This window comes from Trichoderma camerunense (genome assembly GCF_050948025.1).
Source record: "Trichoderma camerunense strain CBS 138272 chromosome Unknown V8C40scaffold_5, whole genome shotgun sequence".
Lineage (NCBI taxonomy): Eukaryota > Fungi > Ascomycota > Sordariomycetes > Hypocreales > Hypocreaceae > Trichoderma > Trichoderma camerunense.
In genome coordinates, this window is record NW_028145365.1 from 220,482 (window position 1) to 240,081 (window position 19,600).

The following is a 19,600-nucleotide window of genomic DNA, read 5'->3' on the forward strand; positions in this document are numbered from 1 at the left end:
GGTATGTAGACGCTGTAGTAGGCAATTAATCTACTCAAACTCGCAGGCTAGGGATGCCTGGCTGGAGCTCGCTCTCGGAACTATTACTCGTGTCCCCGGCCAGCAGCCAGTCAGGCAAAGCATGCGCGAACGCACACACGTACATGCTCGTGCCTGTGCTCGTATGTACACATCACATCACATCAATAGCAGCAGTTGCCATGGCAATCTGGAGCATCCCATGACTGGTCTTTTCTTTTTCTTCTTTGCCCTCTGCTCTGTCTCTCCGCCTGTAGGGCTTCGACCCGAAATGGGTAAGCGAGCGGAGCTGGGACAGGCGTCGTCGAATTGGCGGTCACGAAGCTGGATGGATGCAAGTGGTCGATGGGGCAACCCAGGATGCGATGCGGTGGTGATGCCATGGTGAGCCCTTTTTTAGTGCCGTATCTGACTTTGAGAGTTGCTGCAGGTCTGAGATGTGAGAGATCTCCCTCAACCGGGTTGGGCACGAAGAAGTGAGGGCGATTGTATAGCGCACAGCACAAGTATACGATGCTGCGTGGTCCCTAGAGTAAACTGGAAGCGCGCGAGAAGATGGATGGAAGAGCAAAGATTGCGATCAAGGCCAGACGCCATCACAACGGCGCCCCACTGTGACAATGGCCTGCCCCTCGTCATGCCACCGCCCAATTGCCCGTTTGGGGTCAACTAACCTGTACATGTACCCGGGTGCTACCAGTAGGGTGCCATCCAGAGCCCGTCAGTCGCCCGTTTTTAGGGGCCTTTGGCAGCCCGAGGTACCCTCTCGACCTCTTCCAGCGAACAGGAAAAGGAGGGGTCCAGCGACAAGAGAGCCCAACTGGACCTTGAAGGCGGGTGACAGACAGCGAAAACCCCTACCTACCCAAGGTACCTACCAAGCAAGGGCCTAGCAGTAGCTTAGCAGGGCCTAGCCAGCGCCGGTACCGCTAAAGTAGCTCGACGGGCCTCGGGCACGACCAGCGGCATGAAGCCTTAGTCGCTTTTTAGCAGCGTCTTGGGCTGCCAGGGCGCGGGCCACGGCTGTGTGTGGCTTTTTAGGGGATTTGGAGCTGATGGCATCAAATGTGCAAATCCGCATCAGCTCAAGTATACTGGACGGACCAGAGACTTGCAATCTACAACCTGCACTGCCTCATCAATACTCAACTACTATTCTTACAGCTAGCACACGGCTGGGGAAGAATCCATCCATCCGTCCATCCCTCCGCTCGCTTCTGCCGACTCTCACCGTCCGTCGGGTCCAATCCAAACCCAGGTAGCAGGTACCAGCCGGGTACTGCCGCCTGCTGCGGCCAACCTGGTACGAGTACATTTTAAACCTGGTCACGACCCCAGAAACGACCCTTGTTCGTGCGCCTGTGCTGTGCTGTATCGTATCGCCTCCAGAACAGACACATGTGCACAAGCCGACTGACTGATTTGATTTGATTTGATTTGCAACACCACAGAGATCATCGACTTTTCCAACCTCTTTTCTTCTTCGCTCTCACCTTACATACGACGCTCCACCTCGAACCTGCCCTTGTCTCGCCTGTCAAATCCAGTCCACTCCCGTCTCGTCTTCGTCTTCGTCTCGCTGCCTCCTTTTCCCCCCTTCCCCGCCAGCCCATCGTGCATCTCCAGCCGAGCTTTTATTTGTGCCTCTTCGCCCCCATTTGCCTCGCCGCTCAAGCGGCTCTTCTCTCGACCTACCTAAAGACTATCCGTCCATCCATCCATCCATCCATCCCGCCTTGCCCCTCGCCTCGCCTCGCCTTCACCTACACTCACCTACTGCCAGACAGCTCTCCCTACTGGATACCCAAAGCTCGCCAACCACTAAGAGCCGCTGCTTGCCCATTTCTGCCTGCTCGCCTCTCGACTCCCTTGTCTTTCAGCCTCCTCCGCGACCAGCATAACATAAGAGCCGGTCTTTTTTTTTCTTGACTCAGACGGCACTTGAAGGCGTCTACCCCGACATCTGAGCGTGTTCCAGGGAGGCTCGCCTGTTTTTGCCCAAGCTGAATCAACGGTGAATCAGTATATCATAACGACATCTATTTATATCCCGAGTGTCTGCTGCTCTCCATACCTACACGGGCCCAGCACCCCTCCTTTCCTCAGCCTCACGACTGGCTGCCATCCCACGATAATCTGACAATTCTCTCGGTTCTCACTGGCTAAAATAAAAAATAGAGCTGGTGAGAAAATAAAAGAGAGACGGCTCTTTACATCAACTGCGCTATCCCTGCTACTCCTACCATCCCTGTTATCCCTACTCGAGGTAGACAGCAGGTACCCGGCGTTGCGCAGCTCCATAGCGCATATCGACAAGTACACATACACACAATCTGCAGCTCGGGTTGCCCAACATGCCTCCGCTAGATGACCGGCCATGCACTTCGCCGTCTCTTTTGCAACCTCATTTGCAGCTGCAACCGTCGTCGCCGACCAAGCAGAGCTTTTTGCGCAAGCTGCTGGCCCGATCGGGGAGCTCCCGGAGCTCAAAGTCGTCAGCCTCCTCCGTTTCCGCCGACCAGCAAGGCTCCACGCCCGTCTCCGGCTCCGGCCTCGTCAAGCGCCTGTCCAGGAGAGTCGTGCCCGGCCTACCGCGATCACAGACGTTCAAGCGCCAGCTGTCAGAGAGCAGAGAGCACCTTGCTCCTGTAGAACCTTCAGCCGAGGAGCGGAGAGCGGCCTCGGTCGATAGACGTACTCACTTTCCGCAAAAGCCAGGCCGGCGAAGCTCAAGAGCTCACGTCGACCCTCGTTCCAGTGCGCCCAGCTTCTTTGGCGAGCCGCTTCACGAGACCAACTCAAACTATGCCCAGTCGCTACCAATCGACCTTGCCGAATTGGAGGCGGCTGTCTCAAATTATTCAGACAGGCCGCAGGACGCCGCCGCGAGTGACGTTGACGGCACCGAGGCGGACGATGCTGACGACGAGTACACCGCTCAGGACGGTGCATCGGTGGCCGACTCCCGCTCCGTGACGGCGTCGCAGTACGAAGCCATGATCCACGACGAGCTCGAAAGGGAATGGATCCTCAACTTGAGCATGCACTTTAGAGATCGGTCGAAGCGGGAAAAGTTCTTTGTTACGTACCGCGAGCAAGACTACATGTGGCGCCGCGTCACCATATCGCTCGACTATCGCGATGCGCCCGAAAACTCTCTCGAGTGGGAGCTTAGCCACACCAAATACCAGAGAGACAAGAGCGCCAAGATATACGAAGCCATCCGCGAGAGCCTGCCGGATATCCAGTTCTACGACACGGTGACTAACCTGAAGCTCGAGACGACGGATGGGAGGTTACATGTCCACGTAGTAGAAGATGGTAATGTAAGTGACTGCCCATTCATGAATCGCAATCCCTCGTCACGAGACTAACAAGCCGCGCTTCAAAAAGGAAATTATCCACTATCCGTCCGTCAGCCAGATTCGGCACCTGGGGTGCAGGCGAGTCAAAGAGCGAGACATTGTTTTCGACTCCCACATGTCTGGTTTTGTCTACAAGGTCAGCGTCAATGGCAACATGCTGATCAAGAAGGAGATTCCCAGCCCCGACACCGTCGAGGAGTTTCTCTACGAGGTCAATGCGCTCAACGGCCTGCGTTTCTCAAGGCACGTCATTGACTTTTACGGGGTTGTTGTGGATGACAATGACGAGCACGTCAAAGGCCTCCTCATTAGCTTCGCCGGCCAGGGCGCCCTGATCGACATCATCTTTGAGAACTGCAAAGAAAACAACATTGGTATCCCCTGGGAGACTAGGGAGAGGTGGGCAAGACAAATCGTCCAGGGGCTGGCTGATGTCCACGAGTCGGGCTTTGTTCAGGGAGACTTTACCTTGTCCAACATTGTCATCGACGACGACGGCGATGCTAAAATCATCGACATCAATAGGCGTGGCTGCCCCGTCGGCTGGGAGCCTCCAGAGGCCACGGCCCTGATTGAATCCAACCAGCGTCTCTCCATGTACATTGGAGTCAAGTCGGACCTGTACCAGCTCGGCATGGTGCTCTGGGGACTCGCCATGCTTGAGGACGAACCTGAGACCCAAGGCCGGCCGCTGATTCTGGGGCCCGAGATCAACGTACCCGACTGGTATCGACAGATGACGGAGATTTGCCTCAGCGATGACCCACGACTGAGACTGCAGGCGGCTTCGCTACTTCGAATGTTCCCACACGCCCTCCCTGGCGACGGGCACAGCGATGCCTTGCACTCGGACCAGGAGCCTGTCCGCATGGATAGCGGCGCCGTGGCGCACGACTATTCCTCTGAAGGCTACGAAGTCGACTCCCATCTTGCAGCAAGGGCGACGCGGCCTGTCAACGACTGGTCCTACTCAGGCTCGGCCTATGCTGAAAGCGGGCTCATGCCCTATGACCAGAACTACTCCGCGCGAGGCCGGTCCCCCCCAAGCCCGATGCCGAGCGATGTGGACGTTAATGATCCGGCGTACAAGTCGGGCTGGGCAGCAAACAGGAACATTGCCCCATCATACAGCGATAGCGGAGAGAGCTATGTGTTGCCGGACGAATACGACATACGGCGACAGCCTACACCCCCGACGCCTTCGGCCGGGAAGTTTCTGAATATCAGTGACCGACGTTCGCGGCCAATTGAGCAGCTCAGCTCATACGAAAGCACCGACTACTTCACAGCAGTAGACGACGAGGCTGACAGGACAGCAATTGGTCTCGTTCCAGGGGCCCCCGAGTCTAGTTGGGGAGGATCAGCAGCCCACGTCGATGCAGACGACGAACCTACACCGGTTCCTGCCGTTGTTGTTACCGAGTCACCCCTAGACTCGGTAGCTCAGCCGGGAAGCCCCAAACCCCAGCACGAGAGATACCAGGAGAAGGTTGACCGTGAAGAAGACAACAAGCAAGAGTCAGCCGCTGATATGCGCTTCACCGCCCAAAGGACGCATAGCACCCGAAGTGTCGATGCTTCGACACCGAGGTCAAGGTCAAGTGGGAGACTCAAGCTCACCAAGAACGCTGCCAACATCAAGGTCAAGCGGCTCCGGAAAGCCACGAGAGTTGAAGATGGCTATGGTTCATCTTCTTCTCACCCAACGCCGCAGCATACAGAGGTGCCCAACACGCCCATATCGGCAGAGCCCCCAACAGGCTCCCGGCTGGGCGATGGGGTAGCTCATCGAGTTACGACGCCAGAAACGGAGTCGGAGCCTGATTATATCGCCTCGCGATCACCAGGCTTCAAATCTCCCGACCCAAGGCAAGGCTACAACGCCAGCGATGCGCAGAGGGCCGGACAGCTGATCAACGGTGGCAACCAGACGGAAACAGGGCTTGGATATCCACGACACGGGCCAATGCACGTCTCGCTGACGGGCATCGGAGCAGCTCATTTGGGGCTTGAGGGAGAGCTGTTGCAAGAGAAGGGACTTATCGATGACGAATTTCAACTAATGACGCGACCCGAAGCAGCGGCGCCGCTTATGATTACGACAGATGCTCAGACATGAAGACACACCAGACACACACACACAGATACACACTCACACACACAAGCGCATACACATCACGCACAAAATTTCGATTGTCATACAACCACGCACAGCCTGTTGAATTTTCTCTCTTTTTCTATCCTGTTATTTGCGACTCGTTACCCATTTCCTTTTTTGTACAAGTAGATATGGCTGCAGGCAACTGACCTGGCTTCTCTGTTTTTTCTTCTTCTTGTTTCTGACGAATTTTTGGATATGAGTATGGGATCATGACACTGAAATGACTATTATATTGGCGGCGAGATATAAAAGAGCGCCTAGCCTGATGGATATGAGATATGACTAGGACTACATTGGTTTTGGTACAGACAAAACAGACAGACAAGCAAGCACACAAGCAATAAGCGAGCATTAAGCAAGCGACAATTGAATATGAATATTTTATTTTTTCAACTAAATGTGTCGTATGTGACCTTGATTTAGATGACTGGTAAACTGGCAAAGAATAATTTTTCTTCGAAATACCAGGCGTGGAGCATCAGAGAAGAGCTCAGCAGAGCAGAGTGCGTCATACATACCAAGCCTGTCTGCAAAAGGAGAGGGGACTCGACTATCATCAACCCACAGAATCGAAAGATCCGCACACGCTCATCACACTAAACTCATCTAAAGTAATGCTCTTATTCTCTTCATATTCATTTTGCGGTCTCTAACTCTTTGGCAAACCACTTTTGATACCATGGGATACGTCACATCAAAGAAGGCAGTGTCATCAAAAGCTAATTTCCCAACACGGCAATGTTCCAGAGCGCACTTAGAATCCCATGGCACACCTGGTGGCTGCATGTCAAAAAAGCAAAGCGTTGCAACGTCTAATGTGGCGGTGCGCCCTACAGCGGTTCAATTAAGTGGCGTACAAGTGGCGCAAGCTCTTTCTATTTTTTTTTTGGGGGGGGGATGAAAAAAGGTACGTACCGATGGCCTGTAACAATTACCCCGTCTAATGCGGATGAAGCTCGGCAGCCGGGAAGGACGGGGCCATTTTCTGTTGGGGATTATGGGGAGGGGGGGAGAATGGATCTGATTAGTTCGGGGGTGTGTGTATGCACACACGAGTTACTGTAGAAGCTGCGCATGGGGTTTATTGATTTGATTTTTCTGCTTGGGGAGTTGGTGGGAGCCGAGGCTTGTTTTGATTGACAGGTGAATGTGAATGCGAATGTGTCTTTAGATGGATAGGCTATTCGGTAGATTTCGTCTGGGGAAGACGGACATGTGAGTTTCAGAGATGAGTTGGTTATCAACCTATCTTGGTGGATTCTATGGACTAAGATTTGGTGAATTTACTGGATGCACGGCGGTAACTCGTTGATTGTACGAATACACGTATACGGAGTAGGCATTATCTAAGTGCATTGCTGTTGTTGGATGAATCTGGTGCGAGTTGATTGGTCTCGTTGCAAGCTGAAAATGCATGATATCGTATCATAGGCACCTATGAAAACAAGTTGACTGAATTGCGATAGTGCATCACCGCATAGTAACTTGCGGTTTCAGCAGCATTCCTCTCTCTAATTACCGCTCTCTCATTTCAAGAAATAACCGAACATGCTCACGCAAGTAAAACAACCACAAGCGGACGACAAGCTTGATCCGTCCTCCCGTTTCAGGCCCATCGAGAAAATTGCAAACAAGTTGCCATTTGCAGCGATACACTGAAATAGAGCCCACCAATTGGGTGGGTCTTCCCATCGTTCTATCTGGGGCGGGAAGGTCACCTAGCACTGGTAGCGGTACAGTAGCACGCAGCCCCAAAAAAGTTGTTGGGGAAGATTTTTTTTTCTTGCAAGAGAGACAAGTAAAGAAAAAAAAGGTTGAGCAAGGTCCCGTTTCGGCGAGCGGTGATTGGCTGCGGGGGATGGCGTGTCGCTCAACCCGGACAAGGGAAAGCCGCTACCAGGATTTTTTAGCCACTGACGGAGGGATTGGCGAGTTGTACCTGTACTAGGGGGGATTTCAATATTGAGCATGTATACATGGATGACATTACAGTTGTTGACGATGGATGCTGACGATGGGATGAGAGAAAGATTGAGAGAGAAAAACCAATGTCAGGCCAGAATGAATTGTACATCTGCTGATTGAAGAACTTTGGGGCGAACGATTCAGATTCAGACTCGCCTTGCAATGTTTGTTGTGCAGCCTGTTGGGCGGCTTGTACAAGCAGCCATGGGCTGATGCGATGCGACTTTTCCCCCAACTGTTTCAACGACTCGCCTGCAGTAAGAGTACCAGACACTACAGTACCATCGTTGCAGCGAGAGCGGTAATCGTGCAGCGCCTGGGTACCTGTACCTGTACCTGTACCTTGACCTAGACCTAGAACCTGGACCTGGAACCTGGACCTGGTCGCACTGCAGCCTGCAAGATGACCGTCCGTCTATTCCTCAACCAAGCTGAGCAAAGATCCAACAAACCGCGCTCGGCAGTCTATGCACGAGGCATACCGCAGTGTTGCTCCGATGAGTACAGCCACCGGTAGCTGGTACACCGGTCGGCCCGCTATTGGCCGCAGTGGCGGCGCGTACAGCCTACCGCTGGGGATTGGCCTTTGACTCTTCGATCCCTCTCTTTTTTTTCTCTTCCCACCCACTTCAACTTCTCCACAGGGGCAAAAAAAGACGAACGACGACCAGCCAAATGGTCTCGCTCGGGGTTTCGTTTCTGCACGTCGTTTGTTAGTTTCTCTGCTCTTCTCCGCCTAGGATATCCGGGACTTTCAGGCTTGATCTGGGCTGATTCTGATTTGATCTCGGACGCCCCCCCCCATCCTTGTTGATCAAACGCCCCTCCTCGGAATCTGATATCAGAAGCGACAAGCTTCACTCATATCATCCATTTTTTGTTCCTCACACCCCCCTCCCCCTCCGCCCCTCTCGATAGCTCCCCTTGTCCTCCCTTCCTCCGAGACTCGACGCTTTTTAAAACAAAGCCTCTTCTCTCTCTTTCTGCTTCCCCGTCCTCCTTTCTTTGTGTCAACCTCCACTCTCTATCTTCACATTGGTATTCCTCTTCTTCAACACGGAAGGGAACTCCAAAAGGACGTCGTTCAACATGTCCGAACCCACAGCCTCGGCCGCAAAGGTCCAGGCGGCAGCTTTCCCAGATGGCACAACCGACTATGTGCCTCTGCGGTCTAACGCCAAGTACGATCCCAAGAAGGTGCACATTTCCGACCTGCCCATGACCTGGGGCAACTGGTACAAGCACATCAACTGGCTCAACGCCATCTTCATCGTCTTCATCCCGCTGGCCGGCTTTGTCTCCGCCTACTGGGTGCCTCTGCAACTCTCTACCGCCATCTTCTCCGTCATCTACTACTTCAACACTGGCATGGGCATCACAGCTGGTAAGTGAAAATGGTCCAATCATCGATATCAGTTTGAGCTCAGCTTTACTTACATGAATTTCTCTTTTCAAAACAGGCTACCACCGTCTCTGGGCTCACTCTTCATACAAGGCTACTCTCCCTCTGAGAATCTACCTCGCTGCCGTTGGAGCTGGTGCCGTCGAGGGTTCCATCCGCTGGTGGTCAAGAGGCCACCGCTCTCACCACCGATACACAGACACTGACAAGGACCCCTACTCCGTCCGCAAGGGTCTCCTGTACTCCCACATGGGCTGGATGCTGTTCAAGCAGAACCCCAAGCGCATCGGCCGCTGCGACATCAGCGACCTCAACGAGGACAGCATCGTTGTCTGGCAGCACCGCAACTACCTCAAGTGTGTCATCTTCATGGGCCTCGTCTTCCCCACCGTCTTCTGTGGCCTCATGTTCGACGACTGGCTGGGTGGTTTCGTCTACGCCGGCATTCTGCGCATCTGCTTCGTCCAGCAGGCCACCTTCTGCGTCAACTCCCTGGCCCACTGGCTCGGCGACCAGCCCTTTGACGACCGCAACTCACCCCGTGACCACGTCATCACCGCGCTCGTCACCCTCGGTGAGGGCTACCACAACTTCCACCACGAGTTCCCGGCCGATTACCGAAACGCCATTGAGTGGTGGCAGTACGACCCTACCAAGTGGATGATTGTCCTGTGGAAGTGGACTGGCCTGGCCTATGACCTCAAGCAGTTCCGCGCCAACGAGATCGAAAAGGGCCGTGTCCAGCAGCTCCAGAAGAAGCTCGACCAGAAGCGCGCCACCCTCGACTGGGGCACTCCCCTTGAGCAGCTCCCCGTCGTTGACTGGGATGATTTCGTTGCCGACTCCAAGAACGGAAAGGCCCTCGTGGCCATTGCTGGTGTTATCCATGATGTCGGCGACTTTATCCGCGATCACCCCGGTGGCAAGGCTCTGATTTCCTCCGCCATCGGCAAGGACGCCACGGCCATCTTCAACGGCGGTGTCTACAACCACTCCAACGCCGCCCACAACCTGCTGTCCACTATGCGTGTCGGTGTCCTCCGCGGCGGCTGCGAGGTCGAGATCTGGAAGCGTGCTCAGTTCGAGAACAAGGACGTCACCTACATCAACGACTCTGCCGGTCAGCGCATCGTCCGTGCTGGCTCCCAGGTCACCAAGGTCGCCCAGCCCATTGCCAGCGCCGACGCTGCCTAAATCAGTTGTCGTCGGGGTTTTCTTTTGTCTTCTCACATTATTAAGGGAAAAGAATGGAGTTTTTCCAAGCTGGGAAAAAAAGCTGTGTGAGGAGAAAGAAGCGGTGTGTGGGGTAGATCGGGGAAAGCTCCCGAACCAATTAGCATGTGATGGTTGCATCCCATCTAAGGCTTTTTGAACAAACCAGAAAACAAACTTATCACGAATTGGCGTTTCAAAGGGGGGACATTTTTGTATTTCTTTATAAGGGGCCTGCTGAATAGGCCGGACATTGGGGGCGTTTGTATTTAAACAGAATGAAGAGAAAAGAAGGGAAGGCGAGATTCAATTCCACTGAGCGATGGGGGGTGTGGGAAAAAGACAACTCTCAATGATGATATATACAATTATATATACATGTTTCGTCTTACTTGAACGATAAAAGAACCCTCGTGTGAAAGCCGTAGCTGATAGATAGTAAAGTACTGATGCCTGCATTCTCCGTAACATTTGAAAACAAAAACTCCGTGTCATCCTATTCATCCACCAAACCCTTATATACTCAATTCATACACCATCAAAGTCATCTCCCCCTTGGATACTATCATAATACCCATGAAGTCATCCTCAAGGCGTCGCCATCCTCGTCTTCATCATGACCAGCTCCGAGCTCTTGGCCCACTGCCCGTCCGGCGTCTGCCGATAGCACAGCAGCCGCCCGTCGTCGCCCGTGCTGCCCAAGATCTGGCCGTCGTCGTCGAAGCCCACGCGCCACACGGGCGTGCGGTGGCTGTCGAGCCGCGAGACCTCGCGCGCCACGTGCTTGATCTGGCCGGGCTGGCCGGTCCAGGCGCGCTCGTGGACGGCGCTCGACTTGGCGAGGCTGGCGCTGAGCGTGGAGGAGGGCTGGTGGTGGTGCTGGAAGTTGTGGCTGTTTGTGCTGGGGCCGGGCGTGTTGCTGTTGTTGTTGTCGTCCTTTGATGATGATGATGTGTCCTTGGGCGCGCGGCTGTCGGGCTTGAGGAGGTGGGCTGCGGACCACGACTTGCCGTCGTTTTCAGAGTAAGGAGTGTCGATGCGGAAGACGCGCGCGTAGCCATCCTGGCAGGCCGTAGCAATCATATCGTAGCCCCTGATGTTGCCCGGCGCCCACGCCACGTCCCTGACGAGCCCCCTATGACCCTCAATCTCGACCGCCAAGTAAAACTCCTTCTGCAGCGTATTCGCGCCGAAATTCGACGACGCAATCTCCCGCGTGCGGTACACTTTCACCGAAGTCATGCCCGCCACCACCAGCCCTAGCGAGTCCGACTGCACTCCCGCCCTGAGCGCCGCGTAGCACGGCTCCGGGTTCGGGTCGAAGCGCACCTTGAAGGCCACCTCGTCGCCGCGCCCGGGCCGCGGGCAGATGCTGAACTCGTCAATCGACGTGTACTCGGCCAAGTTCTCGGGCTGATCGTTTTCGTAGACGGTCAGCCGCCCGTCCGTCGCCAGCAGCGCCAGGTACGTCTGCCGCGTCTCCTCGTTGTGCTTCATGGAGAAGGACCGGTACGGTGCCCGCGTGGACCGCGTGTCAAAGGCAGGCCGGCCATTGACCGACCGCGCGGCGCAGAAGCGGCGCCCAGGGGCAGCGGAAGGGTTCTCAGCCCAGAGACGGAACCAGCCTTCTATGCCGAGAGAGGCGACGAGGTTGGGATATATCGTAGATGGGAGCCATTGCAGCTGTAGCAGTACCGAAACCTCAAGCGTCAGCATTCTGTAATGAAAGAAAAGGGTAAATATGATAGACAGAGACAAACAAACCTCGACAACTTCTCCTCCATGCGCGCTCCACGTATCGCACAACCTCCACGTCCCATCCCGATGCCGGTTAAACACCCGAATCTTGCCATCCACAGACCCCGTCGCGCACCGGTCGCCGTAAGCGTTGAACGCAATCGCCTGCACCAGGTCTCTGTGGCCGTGCTGCAGGTTGAGGTCAAACGACTTGTTTTCGTCGTCGGTCGGCGACTGCGGGATCGAGCTTGTCATGTCTTTATGTTGTGCTCGAACTTGGCTTTGGGAGAGCTAACTTGGATATGGAGGAATTGGTGTCTTTCTGTGCGCAATCGGGTAAAACGTGCTTGTCCAATTGATCTGGTTCTTTGCCTTGCTACAGGAGACCGAATTGCTGCTTATTGTCGTATCCAGTGCAGCTGCTGGATACATGGGCTTTGTTGAGGTGAAGCTGGAATTGAGGCTGCATGTGAAGTGATAACGGACGGAAATGGCAGCAAGATAATCTTGAGCTTGAGGTCACTTGGCGGGGCAGCAGAGGTACCTGTGGCTTGCCCCTGTGTCCGCACAGCCACAGTGGCTCATACACAAAAGCTTCAAAGTCTTCAAATCGAGCTCCGTCTCAACATCTCCTCACCATGGGAAGTGGATCACCACTTCAATCGGTTCCATGGTCTAACGGTTATGACTGCGGATTCTGATTCCGCCAGCGAGGGTTCGACTCCCTCTGGAACCTTTTTTTGTCTCTCTACTATTCTTTTTGAATGACTCAGTTAGTTTGGCTGCATCACAAAAGCACATTACAAAAACGGCTTTGATCAAATGTCGTGTATTTGTAAGATATATATAGACTTTGAATCGCAGAGCATTCTTTAAGCTTGCTGCCTTCCAAGCGCATCTCTGAATGGAGAGGAAAGGAGAGAGAAAAAGAGCACGCATGTAGGTAAAGGTCCCAAGCCAAGTAAATCATCAGTCCACCAAGTTGAAGCAGGATATTATCCACTAAAGAAAACTCCTCAATATGTGACACTCGTAACCTTATGAATAAAATGCAGCCCCCACCCGTGCCTGACAGGAACTCCAAAAACCCAGTGCATTCTGTAAAATGAGAGAGAAGAGAGAGGGATGGTTGGAAGAGAGGGAGAAGAAAGGAGGGAAGAAGAGGAAAACAAAAAGAGATCGCTGCCCATGTCTAAAAACTCATAAAAACCAAACCGTTCCAGGGCGATGGAGGAACGGTTTCTTTTCTCCCCAAGTCGTTCGCCAATTGCGCCACGAGGCCAGCTTCTGGACCTGAAGCGCTCGTTTGTGTAGTAATAAGAAAAGATGGTAAAGAATAAGGGGTATATATCATACGTCCAAAACAGAACAAAAAAATTAATCGTCCGAGTCTGGTGTTGATGGTGTTGATGCTGCTGCTGCTCGGGATGGTGGCCGATGCGCGAGCTTCATCAGATGGGGCGTTGTAGGAACGGGCGTCTCCGCATCAGGCGTGGTTGCGACGGGGACCTCGACGATGGGCTTTCGAAGCTCGTACAACTGTCGTCTCAGTTGTGGGCCGTCCCACAGATCCTCCCGCCACGGCCAGCTCTTCATCATGTCGAATAGCTTTTCGCTCATCGAGACCGTGTAGCAGTTTGATGCCGCGATATATAGCGTGGTGACGACTCCAAAGTCCACATTAAACCACGGTGACTGTCCGGGTACCAACGTCGCCCTCAAGCCATCCTTGATCATCTCTGCAATAGAGGCCACTTCTCTAAACTGGCTCTCTTCTTCGTCGGGGGGCGTATATGCCAGACCCTGGGGCAGAGGCATGAAGTTAAGACCGATCGACGCGCCGCGATGTTTGAGCAGGCAGCCCATATATTTCAGAAAGTCGCGCGGGTTCGGCGCCCGTTCCATGTCCCCGTACATGCTGTTTGCCTTCTTCAGCAGCTCTCTGATATGATAGCATCTCTGGTGAAGCACGTCGAACTGGAACCGAGCGGCCTCATGATCCCAAGCAGTGTCATCACCATTGTACTGCCTGCACATCCAGGTAAAGGCGTTGACATCCTGGAAAAAGTCATCAACAACCTCTTGGAGCTTCTCCAACGATGTAAACTGCTTGGGCCCTGCAGCGTTGCTCTTCCTTGTCTCATAGGCTTGGAGAGACAAGGAAGGTGGTGAATTGGTCCTCATGAATGCTGCCGATCCTTCCCACCTGCGAAGCAACTTCGTCATGTAGGTTGCCCTGGCATGAGAATTGTCGTGATCGTGGCTGAATATTTCTGGGTGGCGGAAGACGTCCTCGACCTCGTCTGGGAGGTTGGACATTAGCCGGATGCCGTTGGCGAGGTGCATCATGGCAGTCGGCCAGTTCCCTCGCAGAATCTCAATGTAGAAAAATGAGACGCAGCATATCATGATGATTCCGTAGCGTTTCCTCATGGGCAGCCCGTTCAACTCCTCGGCCATCCTGTTCAGCGACAGGTTATACTGTCTGATGATGTAGCGCTCGCTGTTAGTTGGCGGGCCGATGACAGTTGTGCCGGATCCCGCCAGCCTAAAGTCGTGATATGCAGAGCTGAGAGCGACCATGGCATGCCTCACGGCTTTAGACGTGAAGCAATACTCTGGCACGACATGTCCCCAGAAGAAGGTGTTGTGAACATGCGTGATGCCCACCAAGTCCTCCGCTAGAGGAAGAAATTGGGAAATGTACTGACTCTCCACCGTGTCGCCGCTGAAGTTGGTCACCAGGGGTCGTAGTTGCGTCAGAGAAGATGATGATGAATTAATCGATGAAGATGATGAGAGCTGCTGAGAAAACCCAGGCTTTCTCGTCGCCTTTGGCTTGGCGGTAGTTTTGTAGCCATCGCAAGTTCGACCTGTCGAGATGCATCTCTGGCATGCCGGTTTTTGCTCGTCGCACTTGATTCTTCTTATTCTATAACAGCGAGTCTCACGGTTAGTATGCGGAATGGAAGTAAGGGAGATGGGGGAGAGGAGAAGTTCATCTTCATCCTCGGTTTGGTGTATGAGGATGTAGCTCACTTGCTGTTTCACTGTTGTTAGCCGCAAAAGGTTCAAGTCATGGCGGAGAGCGAATGAGAGGAAGACGTGTGTAAGGGGTCTCGCCCTCACACAGGGCCGGGTTACACAACATACCAAGTCACACAGCCCGTCCGAACCTTGGGCTTGCCGGCCCGTCTTCGCTTTTCCTTGACCGGGGGTGTTTCCGACTCCTGCGGTGGTGTCATGGGAGTAACGACGTTGGAAGCCGTGGGAGAGGGTTTTGGGGGCGCCATGATCGATGCATTGGCTGGAAATACGAGGTGCGTTACGGCTTGGAGTTGAAGATCCCACGCCTCCCTAGTAAATAATGGAAATGAAAAATGAAACGAACAATTCAAAAGCCGCCAGTATCGATGCGAGCACTAACGCAGTGCAGAAGAGATGCGCCGAAGTACGAGCAGGTCGACCCAACGCAAGAGAACGAAGACCAACACACGGCCGGTTAGAGTGGAAGCCAGACGGGAGGCTCTTTTGGCGGACGAAAGAGGCTCGAAGCCCCCAGCCGGCGAAGATCGTTGCAGACTTGTCTCTGGATGATTTTTTTCCCCTTCTCGTGTGCGACCCTGTTCAGCAACCAAACGGGGGCCAGTACGTGTTTGACACGACCAAAATGGCGGGGAGCAGGAAAACAGCCAGCACGAACAAATATTAAATGCTGACAGCAGATACTTGTACAGTCAAGTGGGCTGTCAACGGCCTTGCAATGCTTCAAAGCCCACTCCTGTCGCCCGCTGGCTCGCTCTCTCGCGCTCAAGTCCAAGCTGTCCAGGGAGTCAATGACCCGCGGGCCGGAATGCGGAGCCTGACCACACTAAGCAGAAAGAGAAACTGGGAGGAGGGCGATGGAAATGAGCCAGGGAAAAGGCGCTGCAGGGAAGGGACTTTTTCTTCCCAGCAGCAGTCCAAGTCTTGGGGTTCGTAGCACATCGGACAAGGATGCCACTCTTGTTTTCTATCGAGCTGGTTCTTCGGCTGGTCACGGAGGCACGTCGCCACTCCACGCCGAAAGGAGGCACGGAGCGAATTAGATGATTTGAGTAGTTGCGCCTTGGGAGACTCTGGCTGGACTAGGCCATCGAACGGGCTCGAGAGGGGCGTGCCTAAGCTGGGCCATTAGCCATTAGTCTAGTGGCTGGCCCTTTGATGCCATGCCCATCCAAGCCCATCCCCATCGGCTCTCGCTGGGCTGAGGCCAGGTGGATTGCCAACATTAGCCTGGCATCGACCTCGTCGCACACAGACAGGCACATATGCAACCTAACAGATTAGCCCCAGCAGATTACAGTAGTCCCAGCGCCGACGGCTTGCTCTGCCGTGGTTCCCCCCCTGCAGGCGTCGCAGCGTTGCAGTAGCTAGCAGAACTCGTACTAACCTGCCTGTTGGCCACAACCTTCAACCGCCCGTTTGCAGCCGCCTCTTGCAGGACCATGTCATTGATTGAAAATGCCGACATAGGGGGGCGCGTAGCTTGCCGGCCGCGGCAGTTGGTCGCCGACAGCGAGAGCGAAAGCGCTGGGAATTGCTGCATGTGGTGTTTTGGCCAAAAGTCAATATCAAAGGTCCGAGGAAGAGAAACATGGAAGGGCTGCCACATGGAGGCTTCAGTGAGTTGAACGCACGGCAGGAAGCGGCCTCGCACCCGCCATGGTTCCCGCAAAGTACCGCATCGCACTGGGAACGCTTCAGTTCGTTGCAAAAGGCCTTTTCCAGCCTGCCTAACCTGTGGCGGCTGTGCTTACGGACCCCGTAGGGAGTACATTGGCTTTACTTTGGGCGTGGTACCTGCAAGGTGGTGTCCAGTACCGAAGCGCGAGGTATTGCCGCCCACACCCGACGTCAAAAAAGTACCTGCAAATAAGCCGACCCATGTCTCCCAGCAGCAGGTTCGAGGTAGCACTCCCAACCGATTTTCCGGGACGCCTCACGAACCAGAAAGTGGGTTGATCCATTTGGCCCAGGGTAAAACGAGAAGCGTGAGAAAAAATCTCATCACCAACTTAGATCTGCAACAGGGCAAGTATTACATGCTGGGAGCACTGTATACCTACAGTAAATCCGAGTACCAACCGCTACGGAATCCCGGGTGCCCGCAAGCTCTTTCGGAGTTGATAGGGAATAGCATTTTAGGCGTTTTCCATTCGGGATTCTTATGTTGTCATGGCCATTATCTGCGACAAGCCCTCAACCCCTAAGCCAAAGTGGCTTTAGTGGTACAATTATAGCACCCTGGCAGGGAGGTTTTTTTCCATCCACTGGATTGATTCCATGTGCCCTGAAAGACAGCTCGCGTTTGAGGCACGCACATGTACACGTGCCTGGCATGGGTGTTTGAACAATCGAGCACTAAAAAGCCGAGACAATGAAGGGGAGAGTGCAGAAAAAGGAAAGAAGAAAAATGGCCCAACGCCGCACACCTCACTGCAGCACTGCAACACAACACGAGATGCAAGACGAGCGAGACGCAAATAACCCGGCTGACAATTCCTTGGGCATGTTGGTTCGTTCGTTTGCCCCGTCGATCATATCATGGCGCCCCGGGTCCGTGAGGCCGGTACCCCGATTAATAGCTGGGTCCCAGATCTAGCCGGCAGGCCCTTTCCAGAGGATTTGGGCACCACTAACGACTTAGAATCCCCAGAGCCAGCTCAGTCCATGACTCGAGTAGCCACGAGGTAGAAAATGAAACTTGCAACTAGCTCCCAAGACTAGCTCACAGCACTGGCTCGTCTTCTTTTCTTGTTTTGGCCCTCTTTGCAGCATGGCGATTGTGGGGGCCAACCCGGTTCAAAGGATGGGCATTCAATAGATTGCCTCGTTCCATCCAAAGTCCAATTAGGGGAAAACGGATTGGATACCACTATTGGCAAGCGGTTTAGCAAGTATTACGCGGAATTTTTCATCCGAAGGCACCGGTTCGGCGGATAGACGGGATTACTTTAGCATGGACATGGAGCGTTCAGGTTTCGTTGCATCTGCATCCTGCCCTATGCCCAGAGAGTGTTTCAGTCAGCATCATATCACATTGGAATCCTTCGCCAATGCTTTGCGCCTCCCTGCATGGCGAGGTGCATTCACGCGCAACTCGATCCAGAAAAGACCGCAGCTCATTGCCTTTTTGACGAGGTATGCCAGTGACAGCTCCAAGCAGCTTCACACGACAAAGGACGAAATTTAGTCGCCCTCCTCTTTCCCTCTCCTACCCTCCCTCCAACAAAAACAACGTGATAATCGGCGAGCCACGCTGTCACTTTTCTTCTGGCCTTGTAAGGCTGAACAGCCGCCCGCCATTTCCCTTGGTCTACCCAGGATATCAGTGGTCAACTTAGACGGCGAGGTTAGGAAGCTTTGGGGCTAAACGGCTAGTGCTTAGGCACCGTCAAGAGGGCTGGACGTTCGGACCCGAGCTTCAAAGTTGTTTGAAATCGAGACCGATGGGCCAATGAGCATTTCGCTGTGGCATTCAGCCCTAACTAGCTGAAGAGCGCCCTCTTGATAGTTTTGCGGACTTTGTGTCATTCATGCGCTCAATTGCTAGACCAGCTCGGCGAGCGGGTATCAAATTACCCCCGTCGCCATTGAGCCACACGGGCCTGAGCATAGTAAGACACCAGTTGTTTAAAGCCACCACATCGCTTCGAAAGACATATCAAATGCCAACATAAGAGAGATAGGCGAGACTTCGTAGGCTCTTGAATGGCATCACAACTTGCAGCCAAGTAATATTTTAGGAATGCCATTGGTCAGACTGGCGTGACACATGCTCTCTGGATACGGGAAGTCCATCTGACGCCCTGTAAGCTTTGTGCCAGAAGCAGAAATTCTTGCAGCCGGCGTTTACAAGAGATGAAATCCGGCTCGATTACTCATCCGCATGCCTCCGGGAATTGGAGTGGTGTACTCCGGATTAAAACCCGAGGTAAGGAGAGCGGCAAGCGGGTGGCGAAGACAAACTATTTCGAGTCACCTTTTAAAGTAAGATAACCTTGTCGAATGGATTACCCAATGATGCAATCATCCGCAGTAACAAGCATATCCCGTCGTTGAAGTCTAAGTGCACGATTCAGAAAGGCCCTTATACTAATAGTATAAGCTTGTAAGCTTACCAATGGGAGCGTCTGCGCAACGATATGCCAGTCGAATAGAAAGCTTCTAGCGCAGCTTATTTGTTGGAAATGCCTTAGTAACGTCGACTTGAATATCAACGCCAATGCAGACCATTTGCGCTTTCCGGCTACTTCAACTGACTACAAACATGCTGTATTCCCAGGTCTGCGGAATAAGGCGCAACACCTACTAAGGAGCATCAATGGATATCAAAATTTAGTGATATCGCCTCCTTGTTATTCGTACTCGGTGTAATTCATGGATGAAATATTGGTACTTGACAAGTACGTCACGCCAAGCTTAGGCATGCACCTGTCACATGTATACGCGTGTACTGCGGCGGCAAGCTCTAGTGGGTCGCCGGAGCTCAATCGCGCATCGCATCCAAAAAGTTTCTTGCCTCTCAAATATTTGAAATCCCCAAAACCGCTTCGCACATTTTCGCGTAATCTCTCCGCCAGGGTCAGCCGGCATCCCACTTCTGGTGAGAAAAAGCCCAATCCGCCCTCGGCAAGATTTCCGGACTCGGCTACGGCTCTAGCAATCGAATCGAATCGCATATCGCATCCCGCAATC

At 53.6% G+C, this 19,600-nt stretch overlaps 5 protein-coding genes and 1 non-coding gene across 6 annotated transcripts; 4 read left to right on the forward strand and 2 right to left on the reverse strand.

The window, feature by feature from the left end:
- Window positions 1-278, forward strand: V8C40DRAFT_238370 (uncharacterized protein). Its single transcript, XM_083214431.1, has one exon. The coding sequence runs from the start codon at window positions 54-56 to the stop codon at window positions 222-224; it is 171 nt and encodes a 56-aa protein (XP_083075325.1). The 5' UTR covers window positions 1-53; the 3' UTR covers window positions 225-278.
- A 1,724-nt stretch (window positions 279-2,002) lies between these two features.
- On the forward strand, window positions 2,003-5,561 carry V8C40DRAFT_168641 (serine/threonine protein kinase). Its single transcript, XM_083211575.1, has 2 exons — window positions 2,003-3,344; window positions 3,412-5,561. The coding sequence occupies exons 1-2, from the start codon at window positions 2,373-2,375 to the stop codon at window positions 5,500-5,502; spliced, it is 3,063 nt and encodes a 1,020-aa protein (XP_083075326.1). The 5' UTR covers window positions 2,003-2,372; the 3' UTR covers window positions 5,503-5,561.
- A 2,895-nt stretch (window positions 5,562-8,456) lies between these two features.
- V8C40DRAFT_168733 (stearoyl-CoA 9-desaturase) lies at window positions 8,457-10,408 on the forward strand. Its single transcript, XM_083211578.1, has 2 exons — window positions 8,457-8,893; window positions 8,970-10,408. The coding sequence occupies exons 1-2, from the start codon at window positions 8,599-8,601 to the stop codon at window positions 10,103-10,105; spliced, it is 1,431 nt and encodes a 476-aa protein (XP_083075327.1). The 5' UTR covers window positions 8,457-8,598; the 3' UTR covers window positions 10,106-10,408.
- On the reverse strand, window positions 10,409-12,491 carry V8C40DRAFT_168667 (WD40-repeat-containing domain protein). The gene is made up of 2 exons (XM_083211577.1): window positions 11,888-12,491; window positions 10,409-11,806 (listed from the first exon to the last, which is right to left on the reverse strand). The coding sequence occupies exons 1-2, from the start codon at window positions 12,113-12,115 to the stop codon at window positions 10,712-10,714; spliced, it is 1,323 nt and encodes a 440-aa protein (XP_083075328.1). The 5' UTR covers window positions 12,116-12,491; the 3' UTR covers window positions 10,409-10,711.
- Window positions 12,492-12,524: 33 nt separating this feature from the next.
- Window positions 12,525-12,596, forward strand: V8C40DRAFT_t69. Its single transcript has one exon. It is a non-coding gene; the product is annotated as a tRNA-Gln (tRNA).
- A 422-nt stretch (window positions 12,597-13,018) lies between these two features.
- On the reverse strand, window positions 13,019-15,362 carry V8C40DRAFT_168665 (Zn(II)2Cys6 transcription factor domain-containing protein). The gene is made up of 3 exons (XM_083211576.1): window positions 15,014-15,362; window positions 14,900-14,902; window positions 13,019-14,792 (listed from the first exon to the last, which is right to left on the reverse strand). Exons 1-3 carry the CDS (start codon window positions 15,151-15,153, stop codon window positions 13,238-13,240), a joined length of 1,698 nt encoding a protein of 565 aa, XP_083075329.1. The 5' UTR covers window positions 15,154-15,362; the 3' UTR covers window positions 13,019-13,237.
- Between the last annotated feature and the right edge of the window lie 4,238 nt (window positions 15,363-19,600).

Bases quoted from the DNA above. Each gene is read 5' to 3' on its own strand.
- V8C40DRAFT_168641 (XM_083211575.1), top strand. From the start codon at position 2,373: ATGCCTCCGCTAGATGACCGGCCATGCACTTCGCCGTCTCTTTTGCAA. The intron at 3,345-3,411 runs GTAAGTGACTGC...CGCTTCAAAAAG, and splicing joins ACGTAGTAGAAGATGGTAAT to GAAATTATCCACTATCCGTC.
- V8C40DRAFT_168665 (XM_083211576.1), bottom strand. From the start codon at position 15,153: ATGGCGCCCCCAAAACCCTCTCCCACGGCTTCCAACGTCGTTACTCCC.
- V8C40DRAFT_238370 (XM_083214431.1), top strand. From the start codon at position 54: ATGCCTGGCTGGAGCTCGCTCTCGGAACTATTACTCGTGTCCCCGGCC.
- V8C40DRAFT_168733 (XM_083211578.1), top strand. From the start codon at position 8,599: ATGTCCGAACCCACAGCCTCGGCCGCAAAGGTCCAGGCGGCAGCTTTC. The intron at 8,894-8,969 runs GTAAGTGAAAAT...TTTTCAAAACAG, and splicing joins TGGCATGGGCATCACAGCTG to GCTACCACCGTCTCTGGGCT.
- V8C40DRAFT_168667 (XM_083211577.1), bottom strand. From the start codon at position 12,115: ATGACAAGCTCGATCCCGCAGTCGCCGACCGACGACGAAAACAAGTCG. The intron at 11,807-11,887 runs GTTTGTTTGTCT...GTACTGCTACAG, and splicing joins ATGGAGGAGAAGTTGTCGAG to CTGCAATGGCTCCCATCTAC.